General features: G+C 38.1%; 1 protein-coding gene across 2 annotated transcripts in view; it reads right to left on the minus strand.

Moving 5' to 3' along the window:
* The window catches only part of sgl (UDP-glucose 6-dehydrogenase sgl), a 79,095-nt gene that overhangs the window by 28,981 nt on the left and 32,027 nt on the right, over nucleotides 1–18,087 (minus strand). For both annotated transcript variants that reach the window (XM_068391637.1, XM_068391640.1), the window contains exons 3-8: nucleotides 17,677–17,814; nucleotides 14,553–14,717; nucleotides 8,654–8,851; nucleotides 7,520–7,667; nucleotides 2,654–2,780; nucleotides 2,181–2,352 (exon numbers count right to left, since the gene is read on the minus strand). In XM_068391637.1, coding sequence (XP_068247738.1) covers nucleotides 2,181–2,352; nucleotides 2,654–2,780; nucleotides 7,520–7,667; nucleotides 8,654–8,851; nucleotides 14,553–14,717; nucleotides 17,677–17,814 — 948 coding nt within the window. The remainder of the gene's footprint in view (nucleotides 1–2,180; nucleotides 2,353–2,653; nucleotides 2,781–7,519; nucleotides 7,668–8,653; nucleotides 8,852–14,552; nucleotides 14,718–17,676; nucleotides 17,815–18,087) is intronic.

Here is an 18,087-nt window from a genome sequence, read left to right on the forward strand (position 1 = left end):
TTTTCAGTGTAGTGGACAGTCATTATTGGAATGGAACACACCAAATGTGATAGTTGAAGAGAGACGAGACAAGTATCACTCTTCTCTCCAGGAAGTTCTCTTTGACAAACTGAATAGCCTGACCTGGAAGTTAGAAAGCGCCACATTCTCTGATTCCTTTCTTAACATCTTCCATACAAAGTAATCAAGCTCCAGGGTCCTTGCTTGATGAAACTAGTGGGGAGGAGGATGCTTGCTATCTACGACCAATCGAGATCAATTGAGACTAAACTTGTGCCCACCGACAAAATAGTTGACATTCCTGAAAATGAGGGAGATGACACTCTAACCCAAAACTCCTCACTGATGAGGTCCTTTGTTTCTATTGGGTTATCAGCTCCCCTGTGTCCCTTGAAGATTTCCAAAAAACTCCTCTTGTTCTAAACCAAAATTTAGCTGACCCTGGAACAGGGACTTGCCTATGGACGGGTAACATATTGTCCTCGCTCCTCTCAATGAAAACCTCAGTGTGGGATGATGCTTGGTTTAGGAAATGGGAGCTGGCACTGTAAAGACATGTTTCTTATACCTGCTGCTGGATTATGAATGGAGTCATCATCTTTTAAGGAAAGGCCAAGAACCTTTCCTCTATTCTCCAGAAGTGAAGTGGCCATTCCTTCCACATTGGCTTGTCCATAACAGTTTGGTTGAAGAGCAACAGGCCCCGACCCTGCCACCTTGCCAACAGGGTCAGGGTCAAATAAACCCATTTACCAACCATCGGATTCCCTAACACTGGGGGATGCCTCACGCCCTTCACTATTGGCACCAAAGCAGCCACAATATCATAAATCTGCACAGGGGAGACTGGGCTACCACCTCCCTCAACACAGTTATGGAGGGCCTACCTGAAAGACCTGAGGAGATTTGGTCAAAATTGTTGTCAAAAGCCTGCATGGTCATAACAGAAGATCCTTCAGCCTTCGAATGGGAGCAGCAAACATTCAGGGTTCCCAGGGCACCAAAAATAGCCTGAAAAGGATGCAAATGTAAATTTGTGCTCTCCTGATCCCTGCGGCGTACTCTCCAGGGACCGATCTAGGGCAGTAAGTGCAGGGATGGCAACAGCAGACACAGCTCCTGAGGAGATAACAGCAGACACAGCTCCTGAGGAGACAGCAGCAGTGGAAGCCTTCGCCAGTGTCCTCTTGGGCGTTGCCCAGTCCGATTCCGACAACACATTGCGCACTTCTTCCCCTTCAGGGAATAAGCCTGCCACTGCACTGGAGGCCATGATCAACACTCAGCGCAAGGGAATGTCTGCAAACACAAAGCACAGAGGGAGTGCGGATCTACAGCCATTTATACCATGAAGCAGTTGCAGCGTCTGCCCTTTCCCTAGCAAATATAAAGTTCTTGTTTTTTATCCAGTTTTGGTAAACATTTACAACAGTGGTCGAAGCAAAAGTGACTGATGGCCAACTGGAAAGGGGGAGGGGCCTCTCGCTACAAACCCTCTCTAGTTAGATAACAGCTCATCATCCATTTCAACAACCTATCCCAGCTCGCACCAAAGTAATCTCCCTAATTAAAGGTCAAGGGTTTGTATGATGTGAAGGAAAAACTAAAGCAAGCCAAGTTTAAGACATAATCAACTAGTAAGGCATAAATATGATGATGCCAGAGTAGAAGGAAGCTAGCTTAGTAAAAGAATAGCTCATGATACATGTAGAGATAAAATAAAATTTCAAACTGACATCACTAGTAAAACTTGGGAATAGGAACAACTAAAAATACACAATGGTAATTGATACTGAATTGCTAGACATAAGTAAATTTACATTTATATACAGATGATTAATAAAAAAAATTCTATTAGGAGACAACTACTTTCCTCCGGAAATCTAGAATTAGGGCTCAATAAAGTTAACTACACAATTTGAATGGTGCCTAAGAAAGAGTTTTTGGTACAAATTTTCAGAATGTGTTTCAATTTCAAGTAAATACACAATGCAAGTTAACTGTTGAAAGTTGGTATTATCTATAAGAAAACAATGACACATGCTAACATGTACCCTATAATATGAAAATTGTCATTAGTAATTAAACATTAAACACTATGAACATGAAGTTTTTATATGACATATTACTTATTAAGGCAATTTACTACTTTGATTTACAGGAAGGGCACCTTTTCTAACCTTTGGGTCATATATATTGAGTCGTGCACCTTCCTCGAGCAAGTGGGAACAAACATAAATAGCTGGACTTTCTCTTGTGTCTCCTGTGTTCTTTTTAAAAGCAAATCCAAAGACAGCCAATGTCTTATCAGTAACAGTGTTGAAGAGACATTCAACTATCCTCTTTGAAAACCTGTAATTGAAATAATCACATGTTAATTTGGTGGTTGCTGCTCAAAGTACAAAACTTTACCAAAAAGGTTTACCTGATTCACCTTATTTTCTACCTTTCTAGTTAAGATGCCAACCAACTACAAGAACAGTCTCAATTCAATGCACTATGAGTTAAGTACTTTAGATTTATTGATCAAGATTTTGCATCTTATCCTAAGTTACAACTTTGTAAAATTCTTTCCTAATTAGGTCAAGTTTGGGAAGACTGGACACTAAAACATCCCATGAAACTAACTAGCATCTCAGACATAAATACATACCTAGTTCTCTGATAAACATTCATGTCGGTAACTTGTTGCCAGTAATTAGCTACTTCAGGTAAATTTACACATTCGGCAATGTACACTAAATTCAAAAGATCTTTCTGGAAACAGCTACCACCAAATCCTGAAAAAAAAGATAAAAAAACATCAGCATGTAAACAGGCTCTTGAGAGGTATATCATAATGAATATAAAATACAATCATAAAAAATGAACATTCATTATTTATCACATATTATCTTACTGTAATATTTCTCTACATGAATGGGAGAAAAATGTAATTTGAATATTAAAATTCATTACTTAAATACTCATCTGGTAGTTATCACATTTTGGTCATCAAAGACACAGGCTTCTCAACCTCTAACAAAAAAATATTCTAGCCAACTCTTTCTCCCATCTCCCTCTTCCATGTGATGCCCAGTAGACCTGATAGGTGGGTACTATGGACAAATGCACCATAGACTTATGACATTACTTCTAAGAACTTCATATGATTTGAGTCGTCATAGAGCAGTATACAATATGTCCTAAAAAATCTGACCACTAAAAGTTGGAAGGGGGGAAGGACTTAGATGACTACTGGGTATGTATTTGAATAATACAATTTATTACCAAAAATGTATTTACTATCCAGTATTTAAATGAATCTTACCTGGTAATCACCATGCTTACTCCAACACAGTATTGGAGATGAATATATGATGGATAGATAAAATATAACTACTGTAGTTTTAAAATTAAATCATGCTCATACCACCTTGATACGTCTTATCTTATACATCTTATTAACCTTCCATTTGCCTTGATTATGGATTGTTTAGTATGTTACATGATTTACCTTCCATAGAGCTAAAACCCATCCTTTAATATTTTATCATAACTCCCTACAAAATCATAATGATGTTTTCACACAGAAAATGAGAGAAAACTTTTTTTTACCTTCCATTTTTATATACTAACCATACTTAAAATAACTCACTTATCCCAAGCATAACTATTGGTCTAGAGCACACATTTCTACTGTGTTTACCAGCATAGTCAGGTACTTCATTGCCTGCTGGAGCATGAGACTGGACTTTTCCTGAATGACCGTGATCCTCAGATATTGGCAAAAAGAAAGAATCCTGTATTGATCCTGCAACAAGTGGCTCCGGGAGAGAACAGAATTGGCCAATCGTACAAGTATCTAAGGGGAGGATGTCATTGGCATACCCCAAGTTGAGATGAGTGTGAATACTAGTAAAAACTTGGGGAGCAGTAGACAGTTCCAAGCTTAGGACCTTGAACTGTAATTTCAAATCAATAAACTTTATGACATAAAAATTTTTACCATTACTGAAAACATCTATTGCAAACTAAGTTTATGATGTCTTGAATGGTGGTCAGAGATGAAGCTGAGGTACTTCCTGTAGGACTGATGGATAGGGATTTGAAAGTATGCATCCTCCAGATCTACAGAAAGCATGAGAATCTTCCTTCCTGATGGCAGATCGTATGGTACTCACTGTTGCCATCTTCAAGGAGGTCTCTTGAATAAACTTGTTCCAGGCAAAGAGGTCAACAACTTTGGCAATCAACTTTTTCACTTGGAAAAGATAACTGTTAAAACCTGAATAACTGTCCCATATGACTTTTGGCACGTTCTTCTCAACCACCTCTACCTCTAGAGTGCAGGCTTTCCTGAAACAAGGATGATAAGAGTAGAAGGTCGTCGGTGTCCGAGTGACAAGAGAACGAGAGTCGATGAGCAGGAGCCGGTAACCATCATGAAGGACTTCCACCAGCCAGCCTCCAACTCTCTAGTACTACCACCTTACCCAACGGCATGACAGGAGTACCCGGACTCGTGGCAACTGCAGGGGGGTCGGGGGCTGCTGATCTCATGGCACTGGATGAATGATCATTTGGTGATCGTGCATGTGGAGACCTAGTGCATAGTGACCAAGAACATTCGGATCCAACGTTTGACGAACTAGCATGTGGTAATCTGGTGGAAGAAAACCTGGATTGAGGCAAACAGGAATTAGAATATCTGGCCAAAACTGAACTCGAAGAAGACCTTGCGAGAGGATTCCGCAAGCAGGGGAGTATATCTTAGGATATCGTGTGCATGGGGACCTGTCTCGTGGAGAGGGCAGGGAAAAGCCTTGGAAGGCTTTGTATGATCGATGGAGCAGCGCCCGATGACTCAGCAGTTGAGGGAAAAGTCAAAAACAAAAAGCTGTGAGGGGATGGAGGGCACATACTGTACGCTTATTCCCCTTGTCAGAATGGAAGTCAAGGATTTACTAGTCAGCAGCGACGAAACCACAGGAAGAGAGTATTGAGGATCTACTATAGCAAGCAAGGACTCATTACCCGTCAACAGGTCTTAAGCTCTTAACCGTACAAGCTGAAGAGGAGCGTACAGCAGCAGAAGTCCTGGAAGTCCTGCCTGCTAACACATTCAGCAGCTTCTCCACAGACAGATCCCCATTGATGGTCGAGGTGAGTCAGTTTCCTCAGATCCAGATCCCTGCAAATGCCGTTTCCAGTCATCACAAAGGAGGCAGTGGGTGTATTACATTCAGTAGTGGAAGTTGATACTTCTACCTCTCCATAGGTCTGCTCCAAGGGCAAATGGGGATCTCCTCCTTTCGTTTTTCATCCGGAGGACCCAGCTCTAGAGGAACCTTAAGAAGGTATAGCATTTAGAGAATCAGAGGCCAAGGAGGAGTTAAAGAACTTCTTCAGTAACAGCTTAGGCATACAGTACTCTACTCTCTCAAGCTGAAGTCTCTCTCTTAGATTTCTTTCTCCTCCTACTGTACTCAGATCCCTGCAAAGGAGGCCACACCCTGCAATCATCAAAGGGGGATGACTGCCAACAGCCATATCCAATGCATAAAGGGTAAAAGAGATGGGAGTCCACAAATATCAGTCTCTTAAACCGGCTGCAATTTCGGCCAGGCTTACTAGGACCGATGTATGTCTGCTCATGGAGAATTCAACACAAACAGCAAACACTCTAAAAAGAAAGAGGTGGAACGATTAAAACAGCCTATGGCAAATAGTTGCAGAGAATATGTCAATAATGCCTGGTGGCTGAAGTCAAAGTGGCTACTCAGTGAACTGTCGGGTGGGCAGAGCTTACTCTCTACCTGCCAATAACTACTATCATCACCTCGCTATAAATTTCAACAGCCAAGTTCCACATTCACTGAATCATATTTCTATTAAAAGACAAAGGTTTGTATTTGTGTAGGAACAACTACGAAAAACATTCTTAGCCACCTACTGCTCCTGTCCATTTTCTGTATTTACTACTATGTCAAAACCATAAACACAATAACACTAGACCTTAATATGAATTTATCCTTTAGCTAAGATAAATGTACTTATCACAAATTTGGCGACAAAAAAACTTATTATAAATCACACAGAGAACATCCTCTGACAGATACAATCCCATACTGGTAATTAATTGGAAGATTCACAAATGTGAAGTCATTTGCCTTTTGAGAGCTGACCAATCATCAGGAAAACACACAGCAGTAGGTGGAGCTATATTGGAATGCTGCGTGATGTCTGGTATAGAGCCACAAGCCTACACTGCTAATATGTTGAAACACTGCTTACATTATGTTAACACCAAGTATCATATTTGACCTTATGTTAAAATAAACCATACATCTAACTAGAGTCTTAAATTACCTAAGGTTTAGATAAGACACAAAACAACTTATGCATAAATAGTTGAACATCATCATTATTATTCAATAAAGAGGTACCTAGCATCCAACTGGGTGAACTTATGTTCTTATGATAGTCAACTAGCCCCTGCATATCAATTTACATTGAAAAAAAAAAAACACTAATCTTATTGTGGATGGTGTATTTTGTAGCTGGAGTTGGTCTAAAATCATTTTTCAGTAGTTGTATACCAGCATAAGTTTATTAAGAAAACATATTGAAAATGTAATAGTACATCTGACAGGAGAGAATGGTACATTATACAATATGGAACCCCCTTAAATCGCTGAATATTAAAGTTCATTATTTTGATACAGTATAGATTAAGCTCAACCTTATTAACCTAACCATAACATTTATAAATAATCTGCCATAAAATCTGGGACTGTTTTAATCCCTCACTCAGCCTAAATAGCAAAGTACTTATGCAATCTGACAAGTGAAGGAGAGCGGCTTCCCCTTTTTACTACTTGTCACTAACCAACAACTGTACCCTGATTACAAGTCAATTGTTGTTCCGGTTTGTTACCAATCCATATGACACTATCACTAACTCTTGTAATACCCACTCAACTTCTGTCATATATTCCTTGAAACAATTTGATACATACTGTACCTATCTTAAAGCTAAACAAAGACATACAGTACCTTTTAGCTCATTGAAATTCTACTTCTAGACTACCCATTTTCAAAATTTTAAATAAAGTTGGAAAAGAATAGACCAGTCTACACAGTGTGGCTGAAATAATTATAGAGTATAGGGCTCATGAGTAACTAATTTGTGGTGTTTACCGAGTAGTACCACCGTTCAGGTCTATCAGACATTACAAGGGAAGGGAACTCTGAGAAAGAACAGGATAGAGGTTTATATTTCTCAGAAGTTGGAAAGCTGGTGGCTTTGATGATTACAGCATGATGACTACCAAGTAAAATTCCTTTAAATAAAGTAACAAGGAAAAACATAAGTGATTGCAATGAATAATGATCAAACTACAGTACTCGCAGTAATATCTGAGCAGAGTACATTCAGCTCTCGTATAGTATAAAGTATATTCCTACACAGTAAAATAAAATTTATGATTTTTTTTTCAATGCAAGCATAAAAAAATTTTGACAATAAAGGACTCACCCACCGAAGCTTGCAAGAATTTGGAACCAATTCGAGAATCCTGACCTACAGCTGATGCAACCTCACTTACGTCAGCTCCCGTGGCTTCACAAAGAGCAGATATTGCATTTATACTGGATACACGTTGGGCAAGAAAAGCATTTGAAGCCTGGTGAAAATATGAATTAAAGTGAAATGTACTGTAATTGATATTAGTTATCAAAATTCAAACCCTTTTCAATGAAAAAAGGTAAAATAGTACAATATACAGTATACAATGATATTAGAGAATATCCTTACATTTCAAATCTGCTTTCATGCATTAATTTTAATGAAACTTTAACAAAAAACTAGACATAAAAAAATATAAAAAATACAGTATATAGACATAACTATATCAAGCAGAATTTAAAAAATTACTCTGCTGAGAAAAAAAGATAGTACACAAATTTAATGAAACTAAAACTAAATGGAATGGTCACTTAACAAGATAGATGTTGATAAAAAAGCAAACAAATCAAGTTGAAAGCTAGAAAAAGACAAACTTACTTCTCAAGAAACCTTTCTTTACTAATATAAATTTTCTAAATAAAAGTAAATGAAAATATGTACACCACAGACAATTCTAATCTATAGTTAAAAAATAATGAGATGTTTTCCTTCAAAGCCAGATGAATAATGAATGAATGATTGGAAGTTTTCTGGCATCCTGACATCGAAGGTCATTGACGCCGAAGCAAGACGAATAAGTGGTGTCAAGAATTCCTCTTAACAAACTACCAATACTTTGTAAGGAAAATCATTTTACACAGTAAAGCTATTTAATGCATAGAAAAACTGAAAATCATCAACCCAAATAGCTTCAACGATTAATTAAAGTAATTTCTTTGTAAAAGTCAATAACATGTATAAGTCTGAGAAATAAACCTGAACTTGAATACAGTATACAAAGAATGCTCTAACTGTGCATATGATTCCCATAAATCCAAGTAGATTTTGCTAAAAATAAACTGTCTTCTACATGGAACAAAGTGTGTCTGGATAATTCACTGGCCATGAAGGTGGGTTATTATAATAGGTTTGGTGTGAAACAATCCAGTTAAATAATAATGCACAAGCTTATACAGTAGTATAATTTGGAAGGAAATAACATACCAGTTTTGAAAGTTCTGAAGACCAAGTGTTAGTTGTTATGATCTTTTCTGCTGGAACCCAGTGACCATATATCCACGAAAGTTCGGCAACAGCTGCATCGCCTTCGGCTGACTCTTCCCCACCAATTAGGACTCGGTCAGGGTTCAAGAGGTTCTCTACAGCAGTACCTTCTGCCAAAAATTCTGGATTTGACAAGACCTGAAATTTTCATAAGCAACCAAATCAATGTACAGCCATGTTAGAGCTATTAATTAAAGGTAAAATTTCATATGATATAATACTCCAAAACACCGAGCCAATTAAACAAGATGACTTCTTTAAATTATATCAGTATGCATCAGGCTAAAGAGCAATTAAGACGTAAAAGGATATCGGTTACCTTAGATATTAACTATGGCCATTAACTACTAGCATAGTGCTCCTATCAAGCATACATACATACATATACCAAGGCACTTCCCCCAATTTTGGGGGGTAGCCGACATCAACAAATGAAACAAAACAAAAGGGGACCTCTACTCTCTACGTTCCTCCAGCCTAACAAGGGACTCAACCGAGTTCAGCTGGTACTGCTAGGGTGACACAGCCCACCCTCCCACATTATCCACCACAGATGAAGCTTCATAATGCTGAATCCCCTACTGCTGCTACCTCCGCGGTCATCTAAGGCATCGGAGGCAGCAGCAGGGCCTACCGGAACTGCGTCACAATCGCTCGCCATTCATTCCTATTTCTAGCACAGATTTGTGAAAAAACAAAGACTTGTAACTAATACTTTATTGCCTCACCTTTTTATTGTTTTTAAATAATTTACCATATATCTAACAGTAAAATCTCAAATAATGATAAGATATTAGAGTATTTACATAATTATTGGATGAAAAGTTTTCTCCATTTGTTATGCAGAGGCCTGAAGAAAGTCAGCCTTTTGATAGGGCTATCATAAAACTATTGTTTTATGGTAGTCTGGTGTAATGGACTCGGACAAAAATTCCTTGCCACATATGCATAAGATAAAAGAAGAATAAAACAGGTAATTAATAGGCAATATACTTGGAGCTCTAGCATTCTTCTATAAGTAGTGTCCATGTAAAAAATGGATTTATTGCTGTATACAGATATATTTTCTTGCTGTTCATGACATAAGTAGGTGTGTTTACGCATGGGATAGTTTTATTTCTATGTTAAAGTTCCTTATTGGTTCATCTTGTAACAAATGATTGGGAGAATATTCTTTTCTGCGTAAAATCTTCCATCTATTGTTCATATATATAGTACATTACCATGCACATTAATTTTAGGTAAATCATTCATTCTGTTTTGTTTGTATATTCTGATGCATTATTTTCAATAATGATTGCTTCTTCATAAGTCACATATAAGGCCGAGACTTCTCTTATGCCCTATTTATTCAAATAAATTTTGTTTTAATTCATTGGTTATATATTTACTTGAGTATAAACCTGTGCTCATTGCTTTCTACTAGTTTCACATATGGAATATAATAATTTTCTTCATAAAAATTCAGCTAAAGAAGGTGATGATTGCAAGAGTTGATGGGAGAAGTACGAGAGGAAGGCCAAGGTTTGGGTGGATGGATGGAGTGAAGGAAGCTCTGGGTGATAGGAGGATAGATGTGAGCGAGGCAAGAGAGCGTGCTAGAAATAGGAATGAATGGCGAGCGATTGTGACACAGTTCCGGTAGGCCCTGCTGCTGCCTCCGATGCCTTAGATGACCGCGGAGGTAGCAGCAGTAGGGGATTCAGCATTATGAAGCTTCATCTGTGGTGGATAATGTGGGAGGGTGGGCTGTGGCACCCTAGCAGTACCAGCTGAACTCGGTTGAGTCCCTAGTTAGGCTGGGATTAACGTAGAGAGTAGAGGTCCCCCTTTTTGTTTTTGTTTCTTGATGATGTCGGCTACCCCCCAAAATTGGGGGAAGGGCCTTGGTATATGTATGTATGTATGTAAGAATTCAGTTTTTCTGGCATATCAGTATAGTTACAGTAGTGTGTCCTGCATTCATCGTACCTCTTTAGAGGAAGCTCACTGACTAAAAATTACTTAATTTCTCATCACAGCTTAAGCTCAGAATTAAATTGAAAGAACTTGTCAATACTGGTAGGATGGCCAACTTAAATCAAAGAAATCAACTTCTAGTAAAATTCTAACAACTGCCGAGAATTGGATGAAAATTTAAACAAATAATTCAAAGAACAACAAATCTTTTTAATATCAACTACTAATTCACAATTATTGCAATATTTTTCACTGGAGATTAAATACCTAGAAATTGTCAGTCAAGACATAATTTATTTCTTCAAATTAATTTTTGATATTCTTAACCCTTTTACCCCCAAAGGACGTACTGGTACGTTTCACAAAAGCCATCCCTTTACCCCCATGGACGTACCGGTACGTCCTTGCAAAAAAATGCTATAAAAATTATTTTTTTCATATTTTTGTTATTTTTTTTTAGAAAATTCAGGCATTTTCCAAGAGAATGAGACCAACCTGACATCTCTATGACAAAAATTAAGGCTGTTAGAGCAATTAAAAAAAAATATACACCAAAATGTGCTGGGAAAAAAATAACCCCCTGGGGGTTAAGGGTTGGAAATTTCCAAATAGCCTGGGGGTAAAAGGGTTAATAAAACACTAGAAAAATACATGGCCAAATAATTCCACTTATCAGTGACAATTAAGAAAGCCATGGAACAGGAATGATTTTAGCAGCACTTACCAGTAATCTAACTGTTATTGTAAATGTATTAAATGAACTTCTACTGGAACCCAGAAGGTCAAACACATCTGAACCCAAACAAATCAAAGTTTTCAAAACTTTTTGCCCTACAAAATATGCGATAACTTGGATGTCAAACAAGGAATGCTCAACTTGATAAAGCCTATTCTGTATCCTCTATACCAATATCCCCAGTGGCACAGCACCAGCCCATACAAAGTTTTGTATTATGTATCACCCTGAGCTCATTAGCAAAACAAAGCATTTAATATAATTTCCTTAATTTGTCATTTTTTGTTGTGATTTACTATTTATCAATAGATAACATGGCCTAAGGTTTGTGGTAGTGATAAGCCAAAAATAAAAGTTGAAAAAGTCACGACTTCGTTCAATCTCTCAGAATTTAAGGAAATCATGATATGCCATGCTATCCACATAAGTAACATAGGATAGTGGTAAGTGCTTACTTCAGTCAATGGAGGGATACACAGTAAGATCAAGCCAAACCACTTGGTCTTCTTCCTTGCAACCTAGTTTAGTCTTAAAGAGCGACTAGAATTGCGGAATTGCAAAGGTTTAGCAGCAAAAGAACCACAGTATGTATGGATTTCAAGGCTTTGTGTCAAGCTTTTGAATCTGTTCAAGCACAGTGTACGTTCAGAACCCTTACTGAATGAAATACTATTAATATTAGAATGACTATAGGGGGTTTGGGTTAGTTTTGACAGTGGGCTGAGAAGGACCAGAATTACCAAGGCTAAAGGATGATTTACTAGGCTTCTGAAGTTTAACAAAAGGAACAAGAGATATCAAGAGTTTGCAAAGCTCATTAGTATTGAAAGATGGCTGAAACTGTGTGCTTTGTTAAGGTGGAAGCATGTCAGTATTGAAATCTTGCTAAAATCAGCTAACCTATTCTTCCCCAGCTTCTCTCCTGAACTAACAGCGTTTCCTTTTTGCGCTAGAACTGTTAACTTGATTGGCAAACAATGAAAAATTTTTTCGTGGGTGGTACCGTACCAAGAGTAAAACACTTTCTTTACAATGGTTATTTATACCACAGTTTCATCCCTGGTACAATACACAAAGGGAATGCGGATCCTGATTTCCAAGAAATAATTCCAGTGCACATTTCAGCCAATAACTGCTAACTATACCAGTATGTAACCATTCTGAGAGTGCTTTTGTGCTTGTGCGATCAATGCTAGTTGACAAAGGATGCTACCTATCGCATAAGATCTTGATACATTGTCGTAGAATGTTGAGAAGCAGCAGGTGCCAGGTGCTCTTTGACTTAAACATTACAATAACAAAAAAGGAGAGGCCAGGTGAGTCCAATCTGTGGTGTTCAATCACAAGGTGCCTGAATAAGTGAAGGCCAATCGTGCATTGTCTAATCATGTAATGAATGATCACACAGCGACCGATCACAAGGAGCTTAGAGAACTGGCTTGTCTTTTTCTTCTGACGCGTGGACCACGTTCTTGTAAACTGCGTGGTAGCCACTACACATCAAGCCCATGTTTGGAAACTATATGCATGAGACCATGCATGTGGAGATTACGAGCTTGGAGACAATGCAAGTGTAGAGCTATCTCGGTGATGGTAGTGAGAGGTTCTGCTTTTATCATCACACTATTCGCATGAGGGAGGAGATCATTCACCAGGATCCTTCTACTGGACTGTCGTGCTCCTTAGTGGTGATCTCGTCATCTCTCGGGAACTGTCGGAAGAAGGAGGGGAAAGAGGGTGGCGGAATTTATCTCAATCTAGCACTAGCAGCATGTGCGTGAACACCTGTACCATATAACGCTCAGTGCTAGTTACATTAATGGTATGTACAGCTCCTCCTGGTATGTACTGTTCTCCCTGGATTGATCAGAAACACACTAATCCGTTGATCGATCATTCTTAGACTAAATCTTGACTTCAGGAGAGAAGTACTGTAATAGTGTTTGGTTGAGGTCACTGCATTCGGTACACGACTGAAAATTGTGTGTGCCGACATTTTTTCCTCTATATGAGAGAGAGAGAGAGAGAGAATCATCCAGGAAGGGGGCAAGAAGAGCAACTTCTTTCATCGTGACTGACAGTGCTTAAACTCACCCATATAAGAGACTTTTGTGTACCAATGTTTTTTCCTGCAATAGGACAACTCTCAGAGCTTACCTTAACAAAAGAGGTTCCAAGTACTGCAGCATCTCTCCCACGGAAAGAGATATGGTAGGGGTCACACATGTATGACTCCTAATGATCGGTCTTAATGGACTTTTTCGACAATGTTTTGTTTTTCTTCTTCAAGTTGCACAGGAGACCCTTTAACAAAGATGAGGCAAAGGCGGAGGAACTAGATGATGATGTTCTGACGAGGAAAGAGGCTAAAATTTATGAAGAAACCGCACAACCAAGCGATACGTCCTTGGCACTTTTACGGGATTGGGAAGACACTGATGGAAATGAGAACAATACCATCCAAATCTCCTTCCTACAATGGAGCACTGAGATGTCTAAGGAATGCCATATCCTTAGGAATGCGTTTTCGTCAATGTTACTAGGCCACACAAGTGAGGAAACAAACACCACACAAGAATACTGTACTATTCAGCAGGAATAAGAATGTGGATACTGGTAGGTTTGCAAAAAAACATGTCACGTAGCTACAGTCATTGCAAAACAACTGCAAAGCTTTTATTCTTCCTTAATAACCCTACCACACGACAATACCCCAATAAATATCTAAAAGAAAAGCAAAAGATTAAAACAGCCAGATGAGGACCCTGTTTGTCCATCTTTACTATCCGGTGGTTGAATAAAAAGTGGGAGCTCAGTGGCCTGTCTGGTGAGTGAGGCTTACCTGCCACATGGCAGTATCTAGCATTACCTCATTATAAATTTTAAGAGTAGAGTTCAAGCTTTGCTGAAAGAAAACTCCTATCAAAGAAAGAAGGTTTGTATTCATGTCTGAATAAATACTAAGAGAGTAAAAGGTGCACAGCCTAAATATAACTACTGTAATTTAAGACTATAATCAAAAGAGAAAAAATATTAATGTAAATTAAGATACTTTGAGTGGAGGCGCTGAAATTTGCTCGACTAGAGAGGGATATTATTCAAGCTATCCAGTAACAGTACTTATCTAGGGTTAAATTTTCTTACCTGGAATGACACATTTAATTTTCTATTGGCGGACAAAATGTGAGTAATGGATTCAGCAGCTCTCACAGGAACAGTTGACTTCTCTACAACAATTTTGTTGTTCTCAGCAACTTCCGCTATTTTTCGGGCACAGGCTTCAACGTATTTCAAATCTGCTGCACGACCCTACAATATGTAGATATACTTCATTGTTAAAAAATGTACAAAAAGATTTTGAGTGACAACCTCTTGAATGTCAACAGAAAAAAATTTCAAAACCAATGAGGTCAGTTTATTCATAACACACCAAATAAACTAAAAAATTTATCACATGAGATTGAAGCACTGTACTATCAATGAAGCACAAACTTTACTATTTACTAGAAAACAAGTCATCACACAGAATACAACAAAACAATTCATGAAAGTAATTTGTATTTTTCCTAGCAATAAAAACCAAAGTCCTTTAAAATTGATGTAAGTTTGACTAAATTTCTACGACTTTCACTCTCTCTGGCATAAACCAAGAAGGAAGGATATCCCCTTAAATTCATCCAAGTTAACAGCATTTCTGCTGAATATACTATATGAAAATAATTTCATTTGGAAAATAATCATTAAACACAAGATGGGTCTGAGCTCTTCAGTACCCAACTGTTAGATACGACATTTGCTGAAAAATGGTGAGAAATTTGACAAAGGTCAACTTTTGTACAAAGGAAGATTCGAGGCCAGTTATCACTGGTAGCCCTCCATGCGTACCCCCACAATGAAAACTTCTCTCCTACCCACTCATAGCCTCTCAGACTTACTGACTGAACCCAGAAAGATCTTTTTCCTTATAATCTTTGATTAGTCCTTTTTTTTTTTTGGTATGGTACATTAGAATACAAAATAAAAGTGGATAGAAATTCACTCGTAACCTGGGTATTTGGTAGTTTTATTCAAACGTACCCTAACAAAAAAAAAAAAAAGATGGTTGAATAAACAGCCAATCTTTTACTTCACCCGAGTTTGTAAAAGTTACATTAAATAAGAAAATCCCAAGAAAACTTTGATGTACAGATATTGCCATTTAATGTGCCCAACACCTGTTGCGTGAACGTGAAATATGTTTCCCACCGACAAAAAACTTTCCAATTCTACCTTTTATCAACCAGGAATAATTATACAACTCATTATATGATCCCAATTTCAACCATCTACATAGCAAACATAAGTGAAAAAAATGATAATTTTAATTACTAATTTGCTAGCCCAGGATATTAAATCAAAGTGAATTCCATGTGTGCATCCAAATGTCAAGTAATTATGAACATTCACGTGAAACAGTCACCAGGAAGAAAACCCAACTCCCATTCTGGTTCCATATGCAAACACACTATGTTGGCGCTTCTTGCAAAATTCAAGTTTTAAGCTAGTGATGCAGATTTAGTAATATCTCAGAATAATTTGTAATCACTTTCTTAACTTATTCATTCATATCTAAACAAATCCAAAATAAGATCAAGCCAATTTCCATTAAAGGAATCTTTGCTCTGCATAAGGTAAGAGACTTGTTTCGGTAGAAGAATTAATAGCACCAAATTTAACACCGATAGAGAAAACATTTTGATGAGCTAGTGGTCGAGATTGTATGTGAACGAAGCTCATAGCCATCAGAATGTAATCCATTATAAATGGGGAACACCTGATGTGCCACAACATAAAACATGTGATACCTACTAATGCCTACTTCAGCGAGTGGATGGATATTAAGATCAAGCTACAAACTCGGTCTTCTACCTTGTAATTCCTCTGTAATAAATCTGTCAGTCATTGTTGACTGGGTATGGATAGGTGAGGGTTGAGCAGTAAAGGATTCTACAATAGTTAAAAGTGAGAGGCTCTAGAAGAGGATATTGACATTTATGTCCTACACACCATCAAAACCCTTACTGACTGGTGCACAAGGAGTTAGGCTAGAATTCGTGACTGACCTGAGGTGAGAATTTCATTCAGCTGAATAACCACTGGAATAAGTTCTAGCTTGTACAAATTAAACAAAAGTGAGCAAGATTGTATTATGAAGCTCATTATTATCTATACCGGAAAACTACTTAAAGGTTGGGACTCGTTAATGGTTAAGGTCTAATCAAGGGCTGTCATGGCATTCATAACTTCATCCCCTATATAATTAACTAGCCTAATTTCTCTAGATTTTACCCTGGACTATAGTGTTAATTTGGAACTTCCTTTTACAAAATTGATGTTAGATTACGTTGATTAGATGCTACCGAGCCAGCAACTCTTGAGTAATTAGAATTATTCTAAAACAATTTAACTATTCTAAAAACAAATTCTATGGATAAGATCTCATTCAAGACAGACATACGCACCTCCACCGCAGGTCTGGGATCTGGTGGATATAAGTGCCTCCAAAAGGCCACAAACTCAAAAGACCCACATCCTTGCTAGGTAGGGGAAGATGGTTTACAGATAGGAAGGGGCATATTGCCCCACTAGGGAAGAACCATACACCCGTCTTCTCAGGACAACTCCCTGAGGGTAGGAGCAGTCTCCCTTCCCAGACGGGTTCCCAAAGAAAAAGCCGGCTTTGTTCTTAAAGAAAGGAAAAAGGTATCAGCTTAGGCATACCTCTGATGCCTATAAATTCCATTTAGACTTCATTTTCTTCTTCTTGTAAAACTCCCTCCCCCGCACAGGAGGTCACTCCCTACATTCCTCACAAGGGGATGACTATGAACAGTCATGCCCCTTGCAAAAACTCAAAGTAAATGGGGTCCACATCCAGCTTACTCATATAGTGGCCACATTGGCAGCCTTCTTTGCTATCACTCTAAAAAGATTGAAAAAGAAATGTCAGGCAACCAAGTCAGCGACACAGCAGAGTACATGTGTACTCAGCGGCAGCCTAAGTAAAGGTGAGGGTTGCTCTATGTGGGCAGGGCTTACCCACCATCCAGTGATCAACTATTTTTAGCTTGTTAAAATTCTAATGGCCGTTTCAGCATAGCCAACGTCATACTGCCATTAAAGGTCGAAGGTTTGTATTACATATAGGAACATAATCTAGTTTAATAATGACAAATATTTCTAGTTGAGGTAAACTTACTACAAACAAACATATCAGCAAAGGTCTTACCTTGCCAATGCCATAGGTTTTTGTTGGGGTGTTTACAGATATGAATATCAAGTCTGCTTCCTTTATCGCTGAATCAATATCAGTTGAGAAGAATAGATTTCTCCCTCTGCATTCTTTCACAACTTTATCGAGGCCAGGCTGGTTTGAGGAAAAAGATAGTGACTTTAAAAAGCTGGCATTACATAAAGAAATGTTAAATACATTTTTACTGTAAAGAAAACAAATTAACATCCATAAAGTACATACAAATATCTTTAGAGATTTAATTCCTAAGATCAAAAAAGGGATTTTGACGGAGGAAAAATCTATTTCTGGGCTCGACCTGTGTCGCTCCGTGAAATGCTCCTTATAGCACCATTTCTAAGGCATAAATATTGCTAAATATACCAGAGGAAAAAGGATGCATGGAAT

This window comes from Palaemon carinicauda, chromosome 1 (assembly GCF_036898095.1).
Source record: "Palaemon carinicauda isolate YSFRI2023 chromosome 1, ASM3689809v2, whole genome shotgun sequence".
NCBI classification, from domain to species: domain Eukaryota; kingdom Metazoa; phylum Arthropoda; class Malacostraca; order Decapoda; family Palaemonidae; genus Palaemon; species Palaemon carinicauda.